The sequence below is a fragment of the Haemaphysalis longicornis genome, unplaced genomic scaffold, assembly GCF_048455015.1.
Source record: "Haemaphysalis longicornis isolate Haplotype H1 unplaced genomic scaffold, Haemaphysalis longicornis Haplotype H1 scaffold_13, whole genome shotgun sequence".
Taxonomy (NCBI): domain Eukaryota; kingdom Metazoa; phylum Arthropoda; class Arachnida; order Ixodida; family Ixodidae; genus Haemaphysalis; species Haemaphysalis longicornis.
In genome coordinates, this window is record NW_027526233.1 from 6,855,534 (window position 1) to 6,881,971 (window position 26,438).

General features: G+C 48.3%; 1 protein-coding gene across 1 annotated transcript in view; it reads left to right on the forward strand.

Annotated features, from left to right (window-relative positions):
- Window positions 1–11,565, forward strand: part of LOC144164230 (protein stum homolog) — a 335,875-nt gene extending 324,310 nt beyond the window's left edge. The window contains exon 4 of the mRNA XM_077694749.1: window positions 11,363–11,565. Within this exon, the coding sequence (XP_077550875.1) occupies window positions 11,363–11,550 (188 nt within the window). The 3' untranslated portion in view covers window positions 11,551–11,565. The remainder of the gene's footprint in view (window positions 1–11,362) is intronic.
- The last annotated feature ends 14,873 nt before the right edge of the window (window positions 11,566–26,438 follow it).

Below are 26,438 nucleotides of genomic sequence, written 5' to 3' on the forward strand. Positions count from 1 at the left end.
GGGGGGGAGGTTTTTGGGAAGGGATGATTCGACCAGTCAAACGCTGCCTCCGGAATACGCTAGGTAACGGTTGCTTCAATTTTGAGCAGCTCGCTACCATACTTGCCGAAGTTGAGAATGTGATAAATTCTAGACCGCTGACCTACATATCCTCTGACGCTACTGAGGCAGTCGTACTTACCTATTCGCAATCCTAACTGGTAGGAATTCTACTGCATTGCCTCGCTTCAATACTGCCGAACCACCTTCTAATCACGCTGATAAGTTCAAGCTGTGGGAGTGTAGGCAGCAAAAAGTGAACGACTTTAGGAAGCGGTGGTCTAAAGAATACCTTTCGCTCCTCAGAAGCGGGCATATCAGAGAGCAGCCTGATTATCGCTTTAAGGTTGGCGAGGTAGTTGTCATAAAGGAAGACAAGGTGGCCATAACACTTTGGAAACTCGGCAGGATAACCACAGTGTACTTATCGAGGGACAATTTTGTTAGGGCTTGTAAGGTCGCTTTACCGAGAGGTAGAGAAGTTACAAGGCCAGTACAGCTGTTGTGCCGGTTAGAGGTGGGGGAGCGAACATTGTTGGGGGTGGATGATGTTGTGAGTTCTATTAGATCCTCGCGTGGAACGGTAACGTGGTTGGAATGAGCCATGCAACGAAGAGGGCGAGGAAGAAGATATGTACGGGCAGCACGGAGCGCGTGCTGTGCCTTTTAGGTGCGGAGAACCTTAGAACCGCGCATTCTCCGTCCGCGTCCATGCGGATAGCAGTTAACATCGCGAAAAATCACACATGCGCAGGCAGGACGCGAGCCTGTGTCTGGTGGACCAGACAGAGTTTCTGTCAGTCGTCTTACCCATTGGGCTACGACCGTTTTTTTCTTCTTTATTGTCGTCTGTGCACAACAAAACAAGTACTACACAATCAGCCCCCAGGGATGAGAAAGAAAAGAAACATACATAAAACCGCCGCGCTTTTAGCCGGCGGTTACGTTTTTGTGAACTTTTAATAGAGATAGTTCGTTCATAACAGTGACCACATCATCATTATACTCCAGCTTAACAAAAACTTTGCGTAGTTTGCACACGTGCTCTACAAAGTGGTTGCCCACCGACTTTGCATTAACATCTGCATTTCTCACATCCATTCTGCTTCTCCAAATGCTATGTAAACCTAAAAGGAAAAACAAATCGTATGGTAAAACATCAGGTTTCACATCAAGATAGCGGATTCCTCGTGCCGTTCTAGGAAGGTCTTTTTTTAGGGTACGCTGCAACACATCCACAAAGAAAACGGCGTCCCAACAGTGGATGAATACGTGATTAATATTTTCCGGTTTTTTACACAATGAACATTCGGCACCCCACGGCAAAAATAAACCCTTCTCTAACATCCATGTTTTAACGGGGAGTGTATTAGTATACAGTTTAACAAAGAACGTTTTCACAGCACCAGGCACTGGCATTTTCTTCACTCTCCGTAGTACATCATGTCCGGAGCCGGCTTTATAAAAATATCTATACATCGGCTCTGGGAACAGACAATGGATAAGGTCACAGGAGAGTTTTTTGTGGTTCACTGCTGCCAAAAATTGAATAGGAAAACGCGTCATTAAAAATGACAAGTGAAAACAACTTCTCTCAAAAAGAGACTAACCGAGTAACGGGTCACGTTCGCTGACGACACTATGAAGTTGGGTAAAGCACTTGCGACCGTATCCTGCAAGAAGGTGCGGATAAACGGGTTCTCCTGATCCCTTAAAAACACGAAACGGGAAACAAGTTGTCTCACAAATAGATGTGGGAGTGACAGCCCTCCCTGTTTAACTTTCCTAAGCAAGTTGCTCCTACTCGTCCTCTCAACAGTTGATTGCCAGACAAAGACCTACGCCAGACAAAGACATTGCTACGACCGTGATTGCCAGACAAAGACATTGGGCTACGACCGTGAGTTAGCACCCGAGAGTCAAACGGCTGGCTCCCTTGTCTGTAACGGTGCGCATCACCTTAGGACCTCCCAATGTCCGTGGGTGTCATCCGTGAGCACAGCACCACCAAGCGATAATGAAGCGAAATTCGATTTGAGCCGACAGTTCGTTTCATTTAGGGAATAATCAAGGTGCACCTCACGGCTGAAATTAAATGACGGTCGGGGCGCAAATCGGATGTCACTCGAGGCGCATCTTGGATGTCTTTTCGAGTACCCGTTCTCCGCACCCTCGCCATAGTCCACGGAGTGGAGATGCTGCCATTTTTTTTGCTTTGGAAATTGAAAAGAACACGACGCTCGTTGAAATGCATGCCGGGTTCCGCGTCTCTTTTCTTGGGCGCCACTACACGCGGAGGCGCGGTTTTCCCACGCCGATGTTTGGTGCCGAAACCCAAAAAGCTCTCCTTACAACCACTGGAACTAGAGTCAGATGGGATCCCACGCAGCGCCGAAACAGAGAAGAGAACGTTACAGAAAATAAGGCAGCTGCGAAAGGAAACAATAACCTTGTAGCCGAACGACACTAAGACGACCAGTGTAGACAAGAAATCAATTGGCAAGACATACTGCCTATAGACAACAGCCGTCTTGGTTTCGGCGCAGAAGACAACAAGCGCCGTCCAACGTACACTGACTGTTCAGGTAAAACAGAAGGGATCGTGACTGAAATGAGACATGCGGGGGCAAAAAATAACGGCGACAAGGTGGCCGCAGGACACCCAAAGCAACGAACGCTACCTCTATTTTTATGAGAATCTTGCGGAAGAAAATTAAATGAAATACTGTTTTGCCATACAAGGAAACAGATTCACGACGCAACCGGCACCAGAGAAAGCGGATGGCCAGGATGAAGATCTATACCTAGTCGTGAACAGCTCAAAGCGAAAGAGAAGATAAAGAGAGATAATACTTCTGATACCAAAGAAGTCCTCCAGGTGTTTCAAGCGGATGCGAATAAGGCACAATTCTTGGAGGAACAGAACGGCTGCTGACTGGAGAACGAGGAGCTGTGTGCCCAAAACCAGCGTAGGAACAATCGGTTTGCATACTGGTTTTTACGGAACAAGTTCAACGGCCATTCACCAAATGAGAAGGCCTGAGCCGCAGCACGCTAAGTAGGGTCTTAATCATCGGTGGATGCAGACGGGGCGAGGCACCCGAAATTGCTTGATTCTACGGACATCAATGACGTGGCTTGCCAACTGGAGTGATTTCTCGCCATGGAATGGAAAACCGCCATAAAACTTGTGGCGATTTTCGCGCGGTGGAGATGCTGAAAAAGGTGACGGCTCACCTCCCTCGTGCTCATCACCATCATCATTAACATCATGCATTAAAAGCATTCATCCGAAAGGGTCTTGGCGGCTCGTCCATTTCTCTACATACCCTATTACGGTTTTTTAACACGAAAGCGTTTTAGGCCGGGTACACCAAGATTTCACTCACGGAAGTGACGTCGCCAGAAAAAGTGCCATTGACGCTGCGGCGCCCGGATTCGAGACCATGCCCTCTGAGTGCTCACATTGGGAGTGGGGGAGTTCGCTACGAACCCACAAGCACACACACGCGCGCACGCACGCAAACACACATACACACACGCACGCGTACACACACGCACAGACACACGCATACACACACACACGCACAACACCACACACAGACGAACGCGCAAGCACGCATACACGCACACACACACGCACACACAGGTGCATACGCACACAGACACGCACACGCACACCCACACGCACGCACGCACACACGCACAAGCACATGCATACACACACACCCACACGAACACACAGACGTACACGCAAACACACACACACACACACGGGCATATACACACAGACACGCACACGCACACGCGCACGCACGCACACACACGCACACACACACACGCACAGGCAGACGCATACACACGCCCACGCACACGCACACACACACGCACACACAGACGAACACGCAAGCACACACACAGACGCCCACACACACCTACATACACACACAGATACGCACACGCACACGGAGACACACGCACACGCACACACACGCATGCACGCGCACACGTACGTCCATGCACACACAGACACGCACACGCCCATGCACACGCACGCACGCACACATACACACGCACCAAAATATTCCGGTTAGCGTATCCCAAAATAAGGAGTCTAAGACGTGCGGGCTGGCCAGGACGACTGGAAAACAACGCTTTGAAATCATCTTTGTCCTCGCAGGCACTTCGCGCCATGCTGAGGACAAAAGACACTGGGGCACCCTGGTGGCTGTTCCGTCCAACAAATTCGCAACACTTGCCCATCTCTCCCGAGAGGGCGCCTTTCCTGTTTGTGAGCTTTCCTTCTAGGGGAAGGCTCCATCCGCAGTCACAATATCGTAACAGGCTCGCATCGGGATGTGCGACTGTGACCGCAGGAAGAATTTGAAGCGCTTCAGGGGGCTTCTCCGCCCTCTTAAGAAAAGAACCATGGTCCCCGGGGCACGAGGGCCTGGGGGGGGGGGGGGGGACGAAACAGCCGACCGAGATGGATGGGATCTCCCACACCACGCCGCTTATCACCGCAATTACCAGGGGCATAGCCAGGGACGGTGTTTTGGTCAAGGTGAAAGTCAAAATGAGTTTTACGTACATCGCCAAAAAGAACAATGCTCCAGAAAGAACGTGTCAGAACATCCTAGAAATTTTCCGAGCGGTGAATTCCCTCAATCTCCTACGCATTCCGGCTTTCGTTTCGTCTGCGCTGTTCCAACGGCACTTCGGCATACTAATATTAGAAATAAAAGGCAAAAAATCACACGAAAGTGAATATCAAATGATTTTGGCGTGCAGGCTATCTTTCCATTCCGGTTTTTTCCCGTGGTAGAGCATTGCAGCCAAGGAAAATTATTTATGGCTACGCCGGAGGCGAATACCACGTTCCCGCCCCCACAAACTTTGTAGAGCGTCTCTTCCCCTACGCTTTAAGGCGACGCTCTTCCCCTGTGCCTCACAGGGGGTTGCCCTCCATTCAAGGCACATAGCTTACAAAAATTCAGACAAATACTGTTATTTCTAAGCCGAATGGATACTTATATTCGGGAAAAAAGTACATGACTTGTGCTCCGGTGTGGGGGGGACACACACACCATTTCAACAGAGACACGGGAGGCGGCCATCGCCAGCTCGTCCCTTCATGATAAGCGCTGGGTGTTCGAGAGGGCGAAGGCAGCAGCCGCTGCATCTGGAGTATGGGACCTCGGGTTCCACCTGTGAACTCTTTTTCTCCTTTCACCATCCCCCTCCTTCCATTAACTAATAAACGCTTTTCTATTTATCAATACAGCTATTCATCCAACGATAGTGTAGGGGTTCAAATCACTGTGTACAGAATACGTATTGCATAGTGCGGCTACAATTAGTGGTTGAGCTCTCGAAGCTCTAATTCAAAGAGGGAAAGTTAGCGCCACGTTCGCTGTAAAACTTCGTTTCATTTAAATTTCCGGATTTGGGGTTTCATTACGGAAGTTTTGAATACATCGCGTGCATAGAGTTGAAGTTATATTATTGTGTTCCTTTCATTTCATCGAGGATTTCACACAAGCAAAGTTGGTAAAATCAAGGTTTTACTTTACTCTCCAGCAGAGCTTTTTTTCACAAGGTCATCACGTTGCAGGAAGTATGCACAAACGAAGTAGGAAATGGGAATACTACACACATCCCTAAGTGTGTATTCACCCACAATGCCCGCTACTGTGAGCTTGTTTAGGACGAGTACGGGTTGTTCCTTGTTGTTGTTCAGGTTCCGCACCGCGCAGTAAACATGCTCTCACACGACGCCCGACCTCATAGGAACAAAACTAGGTTCCGGTGGGCCTCAACTAATCTCCTGTTTTGTGCCATTCGCACGGAGAGTGTATGGGCCCAGGAGGAGGAGGAAGTAACTTTATTATGTCCAGAGGAAAGGCCTAGTTATGGCCGGTGTGCTTCAGACGACGGCCAGGATGTCCTGGCTCCTAGCGACGTCTTCGGCCCTCTGGACGGCCCAACGCTGGATGGCAGGGTCCTCGCTAAGGAGCACGGTCTCCCACTGCTCTTTGGTGTGGATAATAAATGTTTCCTCTGTATGGCTGAACTCTTTTCTTTGTATAGTAGGGCATTCCCAAAGCATGTGTGCCAAACTTGCAAGATGGGGGCAGTGCTTACATTTACCGTCACGAGTTTCTGGGTGCAAGTGCCTGTAGAGGCCTGGGTTGGGATATGTATTAGTCTGAAGACGCCTCCATGCAACTTCTTGTTTTTTGGTCAGTGAGGGGTTGGCTGCAGGGTACTTCTGTCTTTCGCCTCTGTATTGGTCGAGCACGTCCCGGTAGGTGCACAGGCGATCCTTGGTGTTGTCGGCAGTGTGCAGGGCGGATTGCAGGGGCTCTCGGTAGGTGAATGCTCGAGCAGCCTCGTTGGCCCGTTCGTTGCCCTCCAGGCCCACGTGTGCGGGCGTCCATATTAAAGTGGTTCGGGTGTCTACGTTCTTGTCCTGCTGGGCAAGGACTCGCAGTGCCGCACTGGAGATACAGGAATAAAAATATTTTCTTGCTGATTCCAAGGACGTGCTTTCGATTCGCCACCGCGGCGGCCGTTTTTCTGATGGAGGCAAAAAGCGCAAGTGCCCATGTGTTCGAGATTTCGGCGCTCGTTGAAGATCGCCAGGCAGTCGAAATTTACACGGAGTCTTCCACTAGGCCGCGCCCCATCGGACGTCTACCGTCGGTGCGTTCAACCTCACAATCATTAAAGATATTTTCTCCGTGGTTGTCTGGAGGAGAGCCGAAGCTGAGCCGCAATTTGTCTTAGTCTATAATAATGATATTGTCGGGCTTCGGAGGCACCACTGCAGTAATTTTTGGGAAGGCACACTTCGTAGAAGTTCTCTGTTTTGTCACTGTTTCCTTGCTTTGTTATCTTAGCAAACGTTGTCAATGCCCCGACCAGCCGCTCAACTCATTCCTCACTTGCTTGCTGGTTTGGAAGGATTCGCGCTGAAGGCTCTCGAAAACTTTCTCGGCGAGAGAGAGAGAGAGAGAGAGAGAGAGAGAAGGAGAGAGAGAGAGAGAGAGAGAGAGAGAGAGAGAGAGAGAGAGAGAGAGAGAGAGAGAGAGAGAGAGAGAACTCTTTAATGTGGGCTGGAGAGGTCAGCTCTGCTAGCGGCAGTGCTTCCTACGCCAGATGGGGATGATTACAATGCAGTGAAGTGAATGTGAGAGATTGGGAAAGCAGCAATAGAGAGAAAAAGAAGTTAAATAAAAATGTCACGCAATGTAGTGAAAGAAAAAAACTCGACATAAAGTTAAGGAAAAGGAAAGAAAAATTGAGCGAATGGAGCCCAGGAAGCGCAGAGCGCCTAACAAGAAAAAGCAGTCAAAGCGTACACAGCAGAGCATCACGCACGTCTTCAGGCTAATGCGAGATCTCCCACTTCGTCTCTGCATGAGGTCGAACTCAGCGTACACTATAAGCTTTTTTACATGACTTTTTTAAAAGGGGTTTACCAGCTTCAACACCCTTGGCTTTTCTTAGGGTGTCTAAAGGGTGTGGAAAAGGTGTTCAGGTTTTGATTGATTAACGAAATGCATGCATGTATAATTGCGCTGTGAAGTACAAAAAATTTCGTCATATCCTCCTCTCACCTCGTAAGAAATGTTCAAAAGCAAAAAAAAATTGTTCACGTGCAATGATCGCTCGTTTCCATATACGGTGCGCCTCACTGCCCAAGTTTACCTTTCGCACGTGAAACACCAAATTCAACTATTAAAATTAAAAAAAAGGACTATGGTTCAGTATGGAACACGGTGTTGACCGACTTCAACACGCTTGGCTTTCTGTAGGGTGGTGAAAGGGTGTGAATAGGAGTTCAGTTGCAAAAAAAAAGAGCGGTGCTGGGGGTTGAACTAGCTCCTTCCGGTGTTACTAAGTTTGGCTACGTTTTTGTAGGCGTTGATAACTTTTGTGGGGGTTTGCAATGTTGTTGCTAGGCTCGGCTAAGTTCTGAGGGGTAAGGCCAAGTTTAGCCGCATTTTACAAGGCTGCTCCACTGCGTCCCGCTCACTGACAGCGGATGCAGAGAGGAAACAACCTAAGTCGACCCCAGCTGTGCTGTGTCTCCAGCCTTGCACCACTATTTCAAGCTGGGCCATTTTTTTTTCGTTTGGAATCCCGAAAAATACTAGTACCTCTGAAATGGTATAATAAGAGCTGCGCATACCCGTGCGCCCGTTTGGCTCACATTCGAACGGGCTCGAAACCCGACTTCGTTGTCATAATACATACCCTGTCTGCGGTGGTGCACCCCTTCCCAGACGGCGCAGTGCTTTTTCTTGGTATTTTTTGCTAACGCTACCGAAAATAGCTCAAGCTTAAACTGCTTCACTGGTGGTAAATTATGCCAATTCATATACCTCTAAACATTGTGAGGTGCAAAACATCCCCCCGCTTGTACAAAATGCTTCAGTTCACCCGTGTAAACAGATACAAAATACCTCCAAAGTTGGAGGCCTCGTGTACCCTTTTTCTCAGTTTGTGGTCTTTTCTTACTCCCTGGTCTTACACGCTTTTTCTTTACACCCTTTTTCAGTTTCCAACCCCATAATATGTAGCTTTGCTCTCTTTTGGGAAAAAGGTTGTTGAAATAATGAACATCCTTCTTGAAAGGTGTAGAGATGTCGAGGAATATTTGTTTGGTATTTATAAAATTCTGCGACATATTAAGCATATTAACCACTTCGCATACGGTTTTGCAAATTCGCATGCTGATTTGCACATGCTCTCATTAAAATGCATAATTCCAAAATTAGCGCTGAAATATTTTATTTTCGCGAAAGCCCACCGACACCATCGGAGTGCTTTCCTCTGCTGGAAATAAAAGAAGAGCACATATGTTCGTGAGTAAGTATTCGCTCGCGTTGCCCTTGCATCCCCTTGGTTTTCTTGCTCAATTCATTTGTTTTCCAAGTGCGACTTGTGCGTGTTGAATGTGTCTGTATGCATTGCTGCGCGCTCATCTGATCCACATTGCTACGCATAAAGCTGCCCGCACCCTTACTTTAGTGTGTTAGGCAACCTTACACCCTTTTTTACGGTGTTCGGCCGAACGCCCTTTTTCATCCTTACACCCTTTTTTAGCCAAAACACCTTGTAAAGGTGTTCGCCATGGGGCAAGATTTTTACACCTTTTCTGGCAAAAAGGGTGTAAGAGTGTTTAGTGTCATAGGACCATCGGGTGCGACAAGACGAATTCAAGACGAGTATTCGAATGAAGCCCGTCTGGTGCTAATGAAAAATGTTGCGAATAAAGGACAGGCACCGACCAAAAAGAAACTGCTAAGGTCCATTGTGAACAAGGCTTCCCTAGAGGACCATGTTGTGCCAAAGCGCCTGGCCCAAATGCGTTGCACGAGGCGACGCGCCGACAGCGAGGCTGAGTCACGCCTCTCCCTTTCGTCGCTGCGGCGCGGCCGAATCCCGCATCTGAGAACGACCAAATAAGGGCATGTCGCTACGGCCGGAGGCGAGGTCACGCAGACGGCGGGGGCATCGCCCTCCCTTTCCTCATTGGCGGTGCAGCTGACTCACCGCTTCGCTACCATTCGTCGGAATTCAAACTTCAGGCAGCGAGAGCCCTGATTGGGGCTATTCGAACTTCTCGGGGCCCCAACAAACTTCCCGGGGTATAACAGAAGGCCGGCACCACTCTCTTCAGAGGCACCGAGTGAAAGGGTGCTGTCGCCTTTGTGCGAGTCATGTAACGTTTGCTTACCCTGTACATACTGTATATAAATGTTACTTCAAGTTTTCGTCGGCTGGAGAACTTCTTCGCTCTGCTCTGCGCCGCGTCGATAGCGGACGGAGCAAGGCAACATTGCTACACCGGTGACTGCGCTCGGGTGGCCAGTCGCAACAGTGGTGGCAGCGGCGGGATGCTCATTCCCAACAGTGGAGGCTGCGGTGAGAGGGCCCAGTCCCAACAGCGGAGACAGCGTCGGGATGACTGATTCCCAACCTCGGTGACGAGCTGGATGGCAGTCACAACCTTGGCGACCGCCCTGGGACAGTCATTCCCAACAACCTGGGAGCAGCACTGGGATGGTCATTCCCAACCGCCACAAGGGCCACAAGGCTTCTTTTGTTCCTTTGTTTTTAAATTTATAGCCGTTTATTTGTTCGCGTCGGCAGTTTAGTTGCAAAAGACAACGTAAAGTGCAAAGTAATGAAACTTTTTTTTCATCTGTGATAGGGCCCTAGTTGAGCTAACATAACCTGTCCTATTCCACCTAACTATTCTGGTGCACAGATCCTTTAGTATATGTGTTTAATTTTTTATTTTTATGCATTGTTGAAGGTGTATCACTCTGCGTTTTTTAATGCTTCGTTTCGCGATACGTAATAGATGTCACCTTGCATTTTATATTTCTTTTTCACATTTGCGATGCGCATAGTGTTTTGTTTCTGACTTTGTGTTGCGCATATATTTCTATTTAAAAATTACTCCTGATCGCCCTACAACTACGTGTACTTAGGCTATTTATAGGAGATTTCGTGTATTTTACCGTGTTTTTACTTTTTTGTGTGCTGTGTAAGAGCATTCTTCTTTTTTGAAAGGCGATTTACTTATTGGTGACATCGTCTGCTTTTTGCCATCTAGCAGCAAGCGTATAGTGTAGGGGCGCAGGCGTCCCTACACTACGGCATTTCACGGCATCAAGCTCATGCTACCACAGTTTAGAGCTTTAATGAGACCGTGCTACTGCGGCGTTTGCCCAATGGGCATTAGAGGCTTAGGCCATGGCATTTTTTTGGTCTTCAGCTTCACGGAACTCTCGCTTTGTCACTGCACGAAGCACGAAAACTTGTGAGGCGTAAATGGCGCCTCGTTGGTCTAAGGCTCTGGATCTGACGAATTGCGACATTGCCACTCTTGGTGCCTTCTTCCAATGACGGATCCTAACACGTGTGAAGCAACATGAAGAGCGCGCAAGGGTGGTGCCCTCGCAACGTTCCACATTAACAGCGGAGACAGAGAGAGAAAGACTTAACTTTATTTTGCAAACAAAAGGGACAGCACGTGGTCGGATTCCTCATTTCAGGATCCCGTTGAAGCTTGCTGCCTTCTCCTCACCTTCCACCAGCCAAAGCTGAGTTGACTACGGCGCAGAGCTTTCCAAGATTGCCTGCTTTGCGCACCATCTGCAGACGTTGCGCTATTTTTCTGAAATATTTTTGGCCGCACTATGTACAGACATAAATGGCAATAACCACTTAATTTTTTCCTGCATGCAGTGTTTGTGGAGAAGAAATCTCATTCTTACCTTGTGTTTCTTTTTTTTACTTTCAGGTGCCCACCGGAACTTCGGAACAAAGAGGGGCAAGGGTCGTGCATGGAGCATATATCTGTGTAGCATAATGGGTACATCGCAATCAGCAACAGGTCTACACTATTTAGTGGACGATTTTAGGGTCGAAGCCCGTAAGGGGCTCCGACGTTCGGCGCCTCATTCCGTCGTATTCTCACGTGGTCACTAAAACATCGGGACACTCGTTTGCCAACACGTCGAGCTACAACGTAGCGCGTGCTAAAAGTGCAAAATGGATGAAACCGGTTTAGAATAAACTAACACTATTTAAAACTTTCTGTGACGCTGCCTGTTCGCTTCAGCAATCGCCAAACTAAAGAAGTTGCTTGTTTGGCATGCCATAACTTGTGTTACGCTGAAATACACTCCGGCTCTTGACGCAATATAGGCCTAATCGGGGATGGTCGGTCGAAACAAGAAAAGGTATACTTAGCTGGTGCAGGTGCCTTGTTGATGGCCGAGGACGTGTTTTAGGGCAGCGCTGTTATCTAGTCGCTGCGCGGTGATCGGTGGTTTTGTAATATATTCTGTTTGCATACATGGCGGGCATTGCTCAGCGCTCGTGTGACCCTTGCCACTACCCCAAACTGAAGCATGTGGGGCATGCAAATTGCTTAAATGCGGTTCAACGCAAGAGGGGGCCCGCCCCCGCCTCTGCAAGCGCGCGATTACTCCTCTCACAGCGCTCCTCCGGCGCCTGCCCATTACGCACTTTGTGGCAAAAGAGACCCTTACATCCTTAAATACATTAATACTCTGAATGCTCCACCCCTCACCGAAATTCATGTTAGTGTGGATGGCCAGGCAGTTTTTATGACCCTCCTTGGTCGTCGAGGCAGCCGACAGGCAAGGAATAATAAAATACATCTGCCACGACGTTTATAATAAAATAAAGAAGCCTGTGTCTGTGAACGCCACACAAGACTTGACAACAGAGGGATGGCCTGTGTATCGAAATGAAGAGGTAATGATAGAGAATGTTGCAAATTTCAGCCGCGACGCTTTCAAGAGTTTCCAAAATATGCTGCAGTAGCGCCAGCGCCAAAAGCCTCGCATTCGCGCGCTAGCAGCAGCGAAATTCTGCTAGAGCGCACGCGCATTTCAGCGTCAGGACCAGCGCAATGGAGTGCCAGCGCACTCTCTTTCAAGCGCCAGGAACAAGCACATTGGGGCGCCGGCACCCGCTTTTTCCAGCGGGCAGCGCCGCTGGAAAACGCGCGCGCTGGTACAGAAATCAGGCGCGCGCTTCACGCGGCATGCCAGCGCGCTGCGTTTTGCGATAGGGACGGCTTTCTTCCTAGTACGAGAAAGCCCGAGAGGAATCTTGGGTTGTGCCCCGCACAACTTGGGAGCACATTTCCATCTCAGGCGTCTACCTTGACGGTGCTTCAGCAATGTGGCTTCTGGTGAGTAAGAAGAAAAATTACCGGCAGAATAGCGCTAGATTGTGGGACAAAATCCTTGTGAACGACGGCATGCAAAGTCGCAGCCCGCTAGAAACATGCATTTCTACCCCGGACTACTTAAGGTGCAGGAACGCAAGCTGCCATTGAATAGTTTTTCCAAGATTAACCTTAACAGTAATTTGTCTGCATGCGTCCCGAAAGCAATTATACCGCACTGCCTCTTGGTCGCCACGCCAGTTGCGTTGGAGACACGCGAACACTGGCATCACAAGCTGCCATGAATGATCTTCTGGCGTTCCCACTGCTTCCGAGTTATGCAGAATAGCATCAAGTGATTTAGCTTACCGCTTCCCCTGTCTCGCCACCTATCACAATGAAAGGAATAAGCGAATATATCTGCTTACGCCAAGTTGTGACCCTGGATCCCAGCCAACAGGCACAGATAATTGGAAGGATAAAAATGAGGTGGAGTACATTCGTCACGCATTCTAGGGTAATGAATGGTGCACACTGAACTCTCTTACACCCTTTTAGGCGGAAAAGGATGTAAGAATCTTGCCCTACCGCGAACACCTTTGAAAGGTGGTTTGGCGAAAAAACGGTGTACGGATGAAAAAAGGGTGTTCGTGTGAACACCCTAAAATGGTGTAAGGTTGCTCAACACATTGCTCAACTCAAGACAAAAAGCACTACACTTACGACCCTTTCACTGATAGCATAAACGAACTAAAGCTGCAGCAAAAAGATAACCAAGTACTCTCCCATCCAACGCCAACACGTGCTTTAACATAGGGACGCGCGAGGGGCAGTGGAACTAAGTCGTGTAATGTATCCGTGCTTTTCGCGAATGTTCGGAGTATTATTAACAAACGGGATGCTTTAACATCTGTCATTGACACTTGTAACGCTGACATCATCGTACTAACTGAAATGTGGTTGCACTCAAACATTCAAGATCACGAAATTCCACGCCATAGTCGTTTTTTGTTCTACCGATGTGACCGAACGATACGGCGAGGCGGTGGCGTTTTGTTAGGTATCTCGAAAGATTTGTCATCCCAGCGCATCCATGTTAGCACTAACCTCGAAGTTGTATGCGCCCTCGTTGAAATAGGGTCCCGAAAGTTGTCATTTTGCGCCTGTTATCGCCCCCCTACTGACTCGTCTAGTTTTGTATGTGAGCTACACGACGTGTTAAACATACTTGTTTCTCGTTATCCTACGTCCCCCCTGTTTTTGTTGGGTGATTTTAATATGCCGAATATAGAATGGGCTGATGAACATCCTACTATTTTTCCCTTCTCTACGTTTGCTCAAGAATTCCTAGACCTATGCTCTCTTTTTTCGCTAACTCAGTTAGTCAAAGAACCAACAAGAATAATGAACGGTACAGCTAACACTCTTGATCTAGTACTTACAACCATGCCTGATTTTGTTTCTAACCTCGTACATCTACCAGGTCCGAGCGATCATTCTTTCCTCACATTTAGTCTAAATTTATTGCGTCCCAAAACAACAAAACTAAGTAAACCTGTCCGCAACTATAACCGTGCTAATTTCGAAGCAATTAACAACGAGCTAGGCGAATTTCTTGACCCTTTTTTTAACGATTTTGATAATCGAACTGTGGAAAATAAGTGGAACATGTTTACTAAAAAAGTTAGCGATCTCACGGAGAAATACATTCCTGTTCACTCTATCTCTTCCAGCTGTAATGCTCCATGGTATACAAGTAACCTTAAACGCTTATCTAACAAGAAAAAAACGCTTGTACCGATCAGCAAAACTTTCTAGTAATGATGCGCGTTGGGCGGCTTACAAACTGGCTAATGATAACTATGTTGCGGCACTAAGGTCAGCCAAAGAGAACTTTTTTCGTACCATATTACCCACTATGCTAGTTACTGACACTAAAAAGTTTTGGCGCACCATCAATCATCGTGATAACAATATCGTTCATCTAACCGACACCGACGGTGCTGCAATTCCTTCGGGGGAGTGCGCTAAGACTTTTAATGAAACCTTTGTGCGAAATTTTTCTTTTTCCGAAAACGTCTGCATGCCACCTCTTGGAACATTTAACTACATTGATATGTTTCCAATAATTACTGAACCAAGCGGAATTGCTAAAGTAATTAAAACACTCAAAGTTTCTTCCGCTCCCGGTTGTGACGACATCAGCCCTAAATTCTTGCAGAGCACTTGCGCCTATTCATCCATCATTTTAACAAAGATTTTTCAGCAATCACTTGACGACGGTTGTTTGCCTGCCGACTGGACGGTGGGGAAGGTGATTCCGATTCATAAATCAGGAAACAAAAACTCCCCGCTTAATTACCGACCCATTTCACTTACTAGCATCCCTTGTAAAATACTCGAACATGTTCTTTTTTCACATCTTGTTAATTTCTTAGAATCAAATTCATTTTTTACGCGATCACAGCATGGTTTTCGCAAAAGTTACTCATGTGAAACACAGTTAGTATCTTTCACACATAAGCTTCAAGCCATACTTGATCGATCATCATCTGCTGATTGCATATATCTAGACTTTTCAAAAGCATTTGACAAGGTGTGCCATAAACTACTACTACACAAGTTACGTCAGCTTAATATTGAACCGAAACTTCTTGCATGGCTTGAGATTTTTATAACTACTCGCTCGCAGTTTGTTTCGATTAACAACCAAAATTCTAATAATACCTTCGTTCAATCCGGTGTGCCACAAGGTTCTGTTCTCGGCCCTCTGCTTTTCCTAATATATATTAATGATTTAACGTCGTGCGTCTCATCTAATATAAATTTATTTGCTGACGATTGCGTAGTGTTCCGAGAAATAATCTGTGACGATGACCTTATCACCCTTCAAACTGACCTGAATTCTATAACGGCTTGGTGCTTAAAGTGGCGCATGGAACTCAATGTTAGCAAGTGTAAATTTATGCGTGTATCTAGAAAAAATAACCCATTACCTGTTTACTACCTTGATAGCATCGCCCTAGACTCTGTTTCTTTGTATAAATATCTCGGTGTTAACATTACAAGCAACCTCACCGGGAACGTTCACATTGAACATATTATTAACAATGTAAACCGCATGCTGAGTTACCTGAGGCGTAATTTTGCTAAGGCACCATCTTCCCTTAAACTACTGTTGTACAAAATACTTATTCGATCTAAATTAGAATACGCCCCGTGTATTTGGGATCCTTCTTGTAACAATCTCATAAACTCACTTGAAATGGTACAAAACAATTCTGCCCGTTTCATCCTGTCTAACTATAACCGAACCGCCAGCGTAACAACAATGAAATCTACCCTTAACCTTCAATCCCTAGCAGTTCGACGTAAAATTTCCCGACTTTCGTTGTTCCACAAAATATTTTATCACCAACATCTGCATGAAGAACTCATTTTGCCTCCATTTTACGTTTCTTCTCGCCTTGATCATGCTCACAAAGTCGGTATTGCATCAACCCGAACGACCGCTTTTTCTCAGTCGTTTATTCCCCGTACGTCATTAGAATGGAATCGCCTTCCCTCTCCTACAGCAACCATTGTAAATCACACGCTTTTTAAAAATGCCATAGTCAACATTGTTTAATTCTTGCTTGTTGTGTACAGTTATGCTTGCTTGCTGCGTTTCTTTTTGTTTTGCCTAATTTTGTATAAGATGTTTGTTTGATACGTATTTCTCTCGCTGCTTTTTTGTGTTATTCTTATGAATGTACCCACTCCCCTCGATAATGCCATTGGCCCTGAGGGTATTACTAGGCAATAAATAAATAAATAAATAAAATAAGTGTGTGACCAGGGCAGCAGCTACGCGTCGCAATGTGAATTGGTGGAACGCGCGGCATTCAACACAAACAGTAAATACGCACAAGTTACACTTGGAACACAAATGAATTGAGCAAGAAAACCAACGGGATCCAAGCGGTACAGGAAGAGCATACGTACTTAGTAATACATGTTCTCTTTTTGCTTTTATATCCAACAAAGGAAAGCCCCCCGATCGAGTCGGTGGGCTTCGCAAAAAACATATATTTAGCACTAATTTTGGAACTATGGATTTTACTATGATAATATACATATGAACACGCGGATTTGCGAAAATGTTTTAGGGACGAGGTAGTTTTTATGTTACATAACTAATAGAATTTTATTAAATACCAAACAAATCTTCCCCGCCACCTCAGCGCCCTTCAAAAAGGGGGCTTGTGATTTTAACACCATCTTTCCCAGAAGGGTGTAAAGCTTCAGATTATGGTGTTCAAAAATAAGAAAAAGCGCAAAAAGAAAAAGGGTGTAAAGAAAAGGGTGTAAGAAAAAAACCTCCAAATAAGAAAAAGGTAAAGAGACCCCCAACTTTCGAGGCCTTTTGTACCTGTTCACACGGGTGGACTGAACATTTTCTACAAGAAGGAGTGTTTTGTACCTCACGATCTTTAAAGCAGTATGAATTGACATAATTTATTACCAGTGAAGCTGTTTAAGCTTGAGCTAGTTTTGGTGGCGTTAGCGAAGAAATAGAAAGAAAAAGAACTGCGGCAGACGTAAGGGGTGGACCACCGCAGATAGGGTATTAAACAGTGAAGTCAGCTTTCGAGCTTGTTAGAGTGTGAGCACAAGGAGCGTATGCGTATGCGCACCTCTTACTGTACCATTTCAAAGGTAGTAGTCTTTTTTTGATTCTAAAAGGCAAAATATTGGCGCAGCTTGCTGTAGTGGCGCAAGGTTGGAGAAATATCATAGCTCGGGGTCGACCTAGCTTGGACGAGTGTGGAGGGGTGGGGGGACACACACTCGAACAGCCTTGTAACATCCGGTTAAACGTGGCCTCACCCCTCAGCGGTCATCCTAGCATAGCGAGAACATTGCAAAGCTTAGCAAACATAACAAAAGTTAGCAACACTGGAAGGAACTAAGTCGACACCCAGCTCCGCTGTTCGTTTTTTGCAACCTAACACCTATTTCACACCGTTTCAACACCCTACAGAAAGACAAGCGTGTTGCAGTCGGTAAACGCCCTCTTCGCCACACGACTATACTCTTTTTAATATTGAGGAATCAAATTGGTGTTTTGCGTGCCGAAGCCAAACTTTGGGCATGAGGTGCACCGCATATGGAAACGAGCGATGCTTGCATACGAGCAATTATTTTTTTTTGCGTTTGAAAATTTCTTTTGAGTAGAGAAGTATATGAGGGGATGTTTTGTTCTTTGCAGTGCTGTTATGCATGCAAGCATGGCCTTATTCAATGAACAGCTTAACACCTATTCCACACCCTTTCAACACCCTAAAAAAAACCAAGGGTGTTGAAGTTGATCAACACCCTTTTTACACAAAAAGGATGTAGAGCTAGGAAAAGGGTGTTGCGATTCAAGAAAAAGGGTATAATGACCTACCAACACCCTTTTTCCATTAGGCTACACCCTTTTTGGCAAAACGGTGTAAAAAGATTAGTGTGTAGCTTACCATTGTCGCTGCAGAAGAAAGTGTATGACAGCTGCATCTTACCTGCACCCCACAAAGGGTTCAACTTATATTCAGGACGACTCGGCAAGCAATCCAACGGAATTTATAGGTGTATTATTATGGACAAGACGAGAGCGGAGTGGGTCAGGGAACAAACACGTGTTAAGGACATATTAGCATAAATTAAGGAGAATAAATGGGTGTGAGCAGGGCATGTAGTGCGAAGGCAAGATAACCGTTGGTCAATAAGGGTAACAAACTAGATGCCTTGAGAAAGCAAGCGTGGCAGGGGGCGGCCCAATGTTATATAGGCAGATAAGATCACGAAGTTGTCGTGGATAAATTGTTCGCATTTAGCACAGAATCGAGATAATTGGAGGTCTATGGGAGAGGCCTTTGCCCTGCAGTGGGTGTAGACAGGCTGATGACGCTGACATAAAGTGATTTGGCGGGAGCAGCTGCGAGCTCAAGCCGCTTTTGGTAATGAAGGGCCGATGGTGCGAGGACGCTGTGTTTTAAAAGTCGCACGTACGGCTATCCTGAAGCAGTAGACTACCGCTGAATTGTTGAGAACGTGCACATCATAGGCACCCAGCGACGCTTCCGGCAGGGGCTTTGGCGATCATTTCCAACTTTAGTTTTCGACTTCGGTTGCGGCGACTGTGTTTGAGTTCCGTGAAGTAAGGACTGCTTCATGCTATTTGCGATGCCGAGCAGAATCCTGCAATGCCTGGTTTCTAGAAATGACACACTAAGCACAATCTTTGTCGTTGTCCACAATATTTGCTTCATTGAAGGGTGTTTTTCACCGAGCCCATCTTATTGCTGCGAACCATGCATTGTGTTTATTTGTGTTTTGCTTTTACCGCCCGGCTGCGCCGGTCGTGTGTGTTATCTCTGTGCCAAGGGAAGCGGGTTTTTAATTCTTTCTTTCTGTCCCGCATGTGTTATCTGTTCTGATAGGGAGAGCATTCCGATCTAACGTGAACAGCCCAGAATAATCTTCTTGGATCTACAATGTTCTAGATGTGAATCGCCGGTTCGAGAACCACGCGCGCCGAAAGATAAAAAGCCCTTAGAGCAGACGCCGGGGCATTCGAATCGCCGGAGCTCGCCTGCACGCGTCACTTTGTTGACTGCCCTTTCGCAGCCTCTTTATTCCTTGAGTTGTTAGGGGAGCACAAGTTCGCTCCGATAAACTTGTTTTCCTTGAAGACAACTGCGTCGTCTTTGACTTCGTGACCTCTGGTGTGGATGCGTGGTACATGAGCCCTAAACATTCGTCAAGCCGACAAGCAAGCCCAACTCGTGTCAGCCGCCGACAGCAAGGTCTTCAACCAGAGTTTGGACTGCTTCCGGACGACGTGAAGAAAGAAGACGACGTGAAAACCACCATGATCAATGCAGGAACCATGACCAGCGCTTCTAATCCTGCCCTCGTCCTGCGACAACCTCGGGAACCACCATCGTTCCACGGATATCCCGGAGACGACCCTGAGGAGTGGCTGGAGAAAGTGGAGCGCGTCCGCATCTTTAACAGGTGGGATGACGAAGAAACGTTTCGCCATGTTTTCATCTATTTGGAAGATACAGCTCGAACGTGGTTCGAGAACAATGAGAGCTCGCTAACCAAATGGACTGTCTTTAAAAGCGAGTTCCTTAAAACATTCGCCACCGTCGTGCGGAAAGAACGAGCCGCACTTTTGTTCGAAACGCGCACGCAGCACCCCAACGAAGGGGTTGTGATCTTCGTTGAGGAGATGAAACAACTATTTCGTTGCGCGGACACCGAAATGACTGAAGAAAAGAAGCTCAGGTTTCTAATGCGAGGAGTGAAGCAAGAAGTCTTTGCCTGCCTTGTCCGCAACACCCCCCCAAAACGGTGGCTGAATTCAGGTCTGAGCCTGCCGCATTGGAAAAGACTCTCGAAATCCGAACGAGGCAGTACGACCGCCCTGTCAACACGCTGTTCTCGGAGACAGACAATGCCGCAACTGCAAGCTCCGATACATTGGGAGAGACCATCCGAGCAGTGGTCAAGGAGGAGCTTCGGAAGCTTTTTCCAACGGCGCAGCAACCTGAAGTGGCTTCCCTGACTGACGTCATCCGAGAAGAAGTTCAACAGGCACTGGTGGCTTCTACGCCATCCGAAGCACCCCGTGAGCCACAAGCGATGACCTGATCCGCAGCTCTTCGTCGACCCCGCCCTGCTCCAATCCGTCGTCAAGAGGCCCCGCCATATCTCCGTCGACGCACCACGCCCCCGACCCGGCCAGCGCCCTACTGAAATCGACGAATACCTGTCCAATACCAACCGAGGACCAGCCCGCTTCAACCGTTCGCCGTCGCCCTACCCGTACCAGTCGCCAAACCGCCGTAGCACCGCTGATTTCTCACGTGAAAGGTGCCCCAGCCCACGCGGGGGAAACAAAAGCAGCAACTTCTGGAGGTGAAGTTGCACAACGGCGAAAAAACGAAAATCCTCCAACCCAACGACGCATGGCCGCACGGAAAACCGTACCCGCAGCTCAACGACTCGATCTAACCCGGATGTGAGTCCCGAACCCAACGACGGTATGACGCGACGCGTACCCGAAATGACCGAGCCTGCCGCTGAGAAGACGACGACAATGACGACGCATAGTGCCCGACCGTCAACACGCACAAGCCGAGATACAACGCCCCGACGTACCCGAAACTGGAGGAAAGCGGCGTCCGACGTCCAGTGGTCCATCGACGGCTTTGATGTAGTCGCCCTCATCGACACGGGAGCCGACTACTCGGTAATGAGCGGCTCATTCGCGTCGAAGCTGAAGAAAGTTACGACAACATGGGAGGGTCCGCATATACGCACAGCAGGAGGCCATCTCGTAACGCCAAGTGGAACGTGCACATCACTGGTCACCATAGGCGGCACCACGTACCCTGCTGAGTTCGTTATTTTGCCTAACTGCTCCCGGGACGTAATTCTCGGAATGAACTTTTTGACGGACAACGGCGCAATAATTGATCTGCGGACCAAGTCGATAACTTTTTCCTCCGATCACTCCAAGACGCCGCAGCCGAACCCCGAACACCGTGCTGCTGTAAGGATCGCCGACGATCACGTCACCCTGCCACCCCGCGCAAGCTTGATGATTGACGTATACTGTGAAGAGGCTGCTCCTGGCATCGACGTTATCATAGAGAGTGACCAAACGTTGCTTCTCAACCGCGGTGTCTCCGTCGAAAGAGGCATTACGCGCTTTAAGCAATGCAAATCCAATATTTTGGTCACCAATTTCACCGAGGAGAACCAGCGTCTAAACAAGGGCGCTGCAATTGCGTTCCTCGAAGAAACGCAATAAGCAAGTCAAGTGATCGCGGTCGCTAACTTTGAATGCCCACGCGCAGATGCTTCCAAGCTGCCGCATCTTTTCGACATGAATCCGGCGCTGCCGCAAGAAACTCGGGACAGATTATTTGATTTTCTGCGTCTCTATAGGGAGTGTTTTTCGTCGAGTTCAAATTTACGTCAGACACCCCTAGCGAAACACCGAATTCCAACCGAAGATGGAGCCCGACTTACCCGACAGTCACCGCACCGCGTCCCTTTACACGAGCGGGAAGCCATCCGGACTCAAGTCGACGACATTCTCAGCGACGACATTATACAGCCATCGAAAAGCCCCTGGGCTGCGCCAGTCGTACTCGTCAAGAAAAAAAGACGGGACATTACGTTCTGCGTTGACTACCGGCGACTGAACAAAATCACCAAAAAGGACGTGTTCCCCCTCCCCCGAATCGACAATGCCCTCGACCACCTCTGGCACGCGAAGTACTTCTCATCGATGTACCTGAAGAACGGCTACTGGCAAATTGAAGTGGACGAGAGAGACCGACAGAAGACTGCATTTATAACCCCGGACGGCCTATATGAGTTCAAGGTGATGCCTTTTGTGCTGTGCACGGCGCCAGTAACGTTTCAAAGAGTTATGGACACTGTGCTAGCTGGCCTGAAGTGGCACTCTGGCCTCGTATACCTCGACCACGTTGTGGTATTCACCCGGACTTTCGACGAACAAATTGCATGGTTGGAGTCTGTACTCGAGGCCATTCGTACGTCGGGGTTAACGCTGAAGCCTGAAAAGTGTCGTTTCGCGTATGAGGAGCTGAAGTTCTTGGGCCACGTTGTCAATGCCGCGGGAGTCCTACCCGATCCGGCAAAAACGTCAGCCATTGCGAACTTCCCAAGGCCGAAAGACAAGAAGGGCGTGCGAAGATTTCTCGGACTGTGAGCGTACTACCGGCGCTTCGTCGCAAACTTCGCACGCATCGCAGAACCACTCACACGGTTGACGAAAGATAGCACGCCTTTTAGCTGGGAAAACGACCAAGAAAAGGCATTCTGCGAGCTTCAAAAACGCCTGCAAAGCCCAGCCGTGCTCGCTAATTTTCCACGAAAGCGCCGAAACAGAAATGCACGCGGACGCCAGTGATATAGGTTTGGGTGCCGTCCTCGTCCAAATCCAAAGCGGTTGCGAAAAGGTAGTCGCCTATGCCAGTCGTGGTGTCTGTCGGAGGAGGAGAAAAACTACTCTGCCTCGGAGAAAGAGTGCCTGGCTATCATATGGGCCATTTCAAAATTTCGCCCATACATGTATGGTAAACCGTTCAAGGTTGTGACAGACCACCATGCGCTGTGTTGGCTCGCCAATTAGAAGGACCCCTCTGGCCGCCTTGGGTGACGGAGCTTGCGCCTGCAGGAATTCGACGTTACAATTGTCATTAAATCCGCCAGGAAACACTCCGACGCCGACTGTCTGTAACGTGCCCACGTCGATCCGCCACCTCAAGACTCCGATGCCAACAGCGCGTTCTTCGGAGTCGTGACGGAAGTGATCTAGCCGCCCAACAGCGTTGCGAGCCCGAGTTACGCGTCGTGATCGACTACCTGGAAGGACGGAATGTCGCCGTGCCTAGGGCCTTCAAGCGGTACTTAACAGCATTCAGCCTCAAAAACTCCGTCCTCGTGAAGAAAAATTTCAGCCCCGGAACGAAAAGGAATTACCTTCTTGTCATCCCCGCGGACATTCGTGACGAAATTTTGGAAGCGTGCCACGACGACCCATCTTCCGGACATCTCGGCACAGCCCGCACTATTGGAAAAATGAAGGCGAGGTACTACAAGCCCCGCCTTACCTCTGACGTCACCCACTGCGTCCGGAGCTGCCGTGACTGCCAGCGACGAAAGATGCCACCGACGAGACATACCGGACCTCTGCAGGCGATCGCCTTCCCATCAAGGCCCTTCCAACAGATTGTAATCGACCTTCTGGGCCCGTTCCCTACGTCACGATCCGAGAACAAGTGGATTGTCGTAGCAACAGACTACATGATGCGCTACGCAGAGGCTGCCGCTCTTCCAAGGGGGACTGCACAAGAAGTCGCCATGTTTTTTATAAGAGAAGTTGTGCTGCGACATGGAGCTCCTGAAGTCCTCATCACGGACCGCCGAACGGCCTTTACTGTGGCGCTCATGCAAGGAATCTTACGCTACAGCAACACGGATCACCGACGAATGACGGCATACCACGCCCAAACGAACGGAGTAACGGAACGTTTGAACAAGACGATTGCGCATATGCTGTCCATGTACGTCGACGTTGAACATAAGACCTGGTACGATGTGCTCCCGTATGTAACGTTTGCTCACAACACAGCTATCCAAGAAACCACGCAGATGACACCGTTCGAGCTCGTCTACCGAAGACGGCCGACTACAATGCTTGACGCCATGCTGCCGCACGTAGCAGACGACGACCTGAACGCCGACGTGCAAGGATGCCTTCAGCGTGCGGAGGAGGCCCGCCAGCTCGCTCGAGTTCGTATAACGGACCAGCAGCTGGTGGATGCCGGTCGCTACAACCTCCGACGCCGAGCCGCCGAGTACCACCCAGGGGATCGTGTGTCGGTTTGGACTCCCATCCGACGACGCAGACTGAGTGAAAAACTTCTGCGACGGTATTTCGGACTATAGAAATGTCTACGACGTCTAGGCCAACTTACCTACGAAGTGATCCCCGATGGTGACTCCGGCACATCACGACGACACACGCGGCCCGAAGTCGTCCACATGGTTCGCTTAAAACCTTTCTACGGACAATGACAAACTTTTATTTTAATTGCAGAGCATTTCAATAACTCACGATGTCACCCGCGTTGACGTCCGTAGTCGTAGTCCGCACCCCTCCCCCTACACTATATAAAAAAAATACTATCCGGCGCCTGGTTTCAATCCCTCGACCCTGTGGGGGGAACGCAATGTACATGGTGCTCTACCCACTGCGCCACAAAGCCGACACGGAATGGGAGGCTACGAACGCGCCTTATATCCTTGACTCATTCAAACTACGTCAAGAAGCTGCTGATACACCGCATTCACTACCACCAACTCCCCAAACACTAAACGTTAACGCAATACACCCACCCCCTATGCGACGCATTTACTCGAGTCCCCCTTGCGGGGAGATGGGCCCAATTTTCTTTTCGGATTTAACGCATTGTATCTGCACCTAGGATATGAATAGCGCCGTTGTGGAGGGTTACGAGCTAACTTCGACTACCCCATGGGATTCCCCTCCCGAATTCCTAAGATAGGGGTTCAGCTTCAAAGAAAAAGAAATACACTCAGCAACTCCCGTTTCCTTTCATCACCCTCTCCAAAAAGACCAGTGGTCCTCCGTTTTTATTTGTTCGGGCTGTCGCTTATGTTAGCATCGGGTCGATGCACTCTTAGAGGGGAGGGGGGGTAATGCCGCGAACTATGCATTGTGTTTATTTGTGTTTTGCTTTTACCACCCGGCGGCGCCGGTCGTCTATGTTATCTCTGTGCCAAGGGAAGCGAAGAAAATACAGGCAACTGCTTTAAGCTTATCTATTGCTAGAGACAAATTGTGCGTGAACTCAAGTTGCGTTCAGAAAGAAAAACGTGATGTAATCCGTGTTTGCTAGGATGCTGGCGATAATGTTTAACCAAATGAGTCATATCCCAAGTGTACCTAACATCACCTTCAAACACTGCAACTAAATAAACATCCATGCTTCGTCATTCACAAGGCTCTGTTGTAATGTCAAATTTAAAAAAACACTTGTTTTTAAATAGGCAGTCATAAAATCCCATGAAGTAACATAGTGCACGACACCAAGTTGAGCCTACCAATGCACGAGCGCAGCCTCTTGTACATTTATCCCCAACAAAATAGTGCAACATCGTTTTTAGCAGTAGTATTGTAAGAAGAATAGCAGGAAACTTGCGCTTCTGAGCGCCCTTCCCTGTCTTTGGTGGGGAGACTTGACGTGGCGCCGGTTGAGCTCGTGTGTGGCGGCCGCTTGCTCGACGCCTTTAAAGGGAAGGTGAAGCGGTTTTAGAATTAAAAGAAAAGTTGACTAGCAGCAAGTACACACTGAATAGTTCATTTGTACGAAATATTTTCGCAATACATGCAATAGAAGCAGCGCAATGAGCAAACAAAAGTGGCCCGATGCCCCGCCCCCATCTCGCCGCGCGATGCCGGAAGACCGAAGAGCGCGGGCGAAAACCGGGTGAAAAACGTCACACCTGGACTTCCGGCCGGATCAGCCGCCTAGGCCATGCTCTTTTCGCCGTGTTTCCTTGTGAATGATACTTGTTGTTGTTGTGGTTGATAGCACTCATTTGTTTTCGTGTTCAAAAAGTATGCACGAACGCCAAACGAGGCATACGTTATCATGCCGTATTCCTAAGCAGAATAATGCCACGCCGGGATGCTTGATAACATACGGAAGCGACAGCCGAGGTGGCTGTGCTTAATGACAGAGAATATACTACACTACGTTAAATACTTCGTAAGCGGCGGCCGCTTTTCTGATGGAGGTGAAAAGCAAAAACGCCCGTGTGTACGAGATTTCGGCGCACGATAAAGATCCCCAGGTGGTCAAAATTAATCCGGAGCCCTCCACTACGGCGCGCCTCATCGCCTGCGTTGCGTCGGCGCGTTAAACCCCACAATGAATCAATCAATCTATAAATACTTTGTAAAGCGCTCCAATGCGGTTTTTTTTTTTTTTTTGATGCGACGGACGTGAATGTTCACATTAGATTCTAGACTTAGGAAGGATGTGGAATACTGCTGTACTTTGGCCGGGGACGTTTC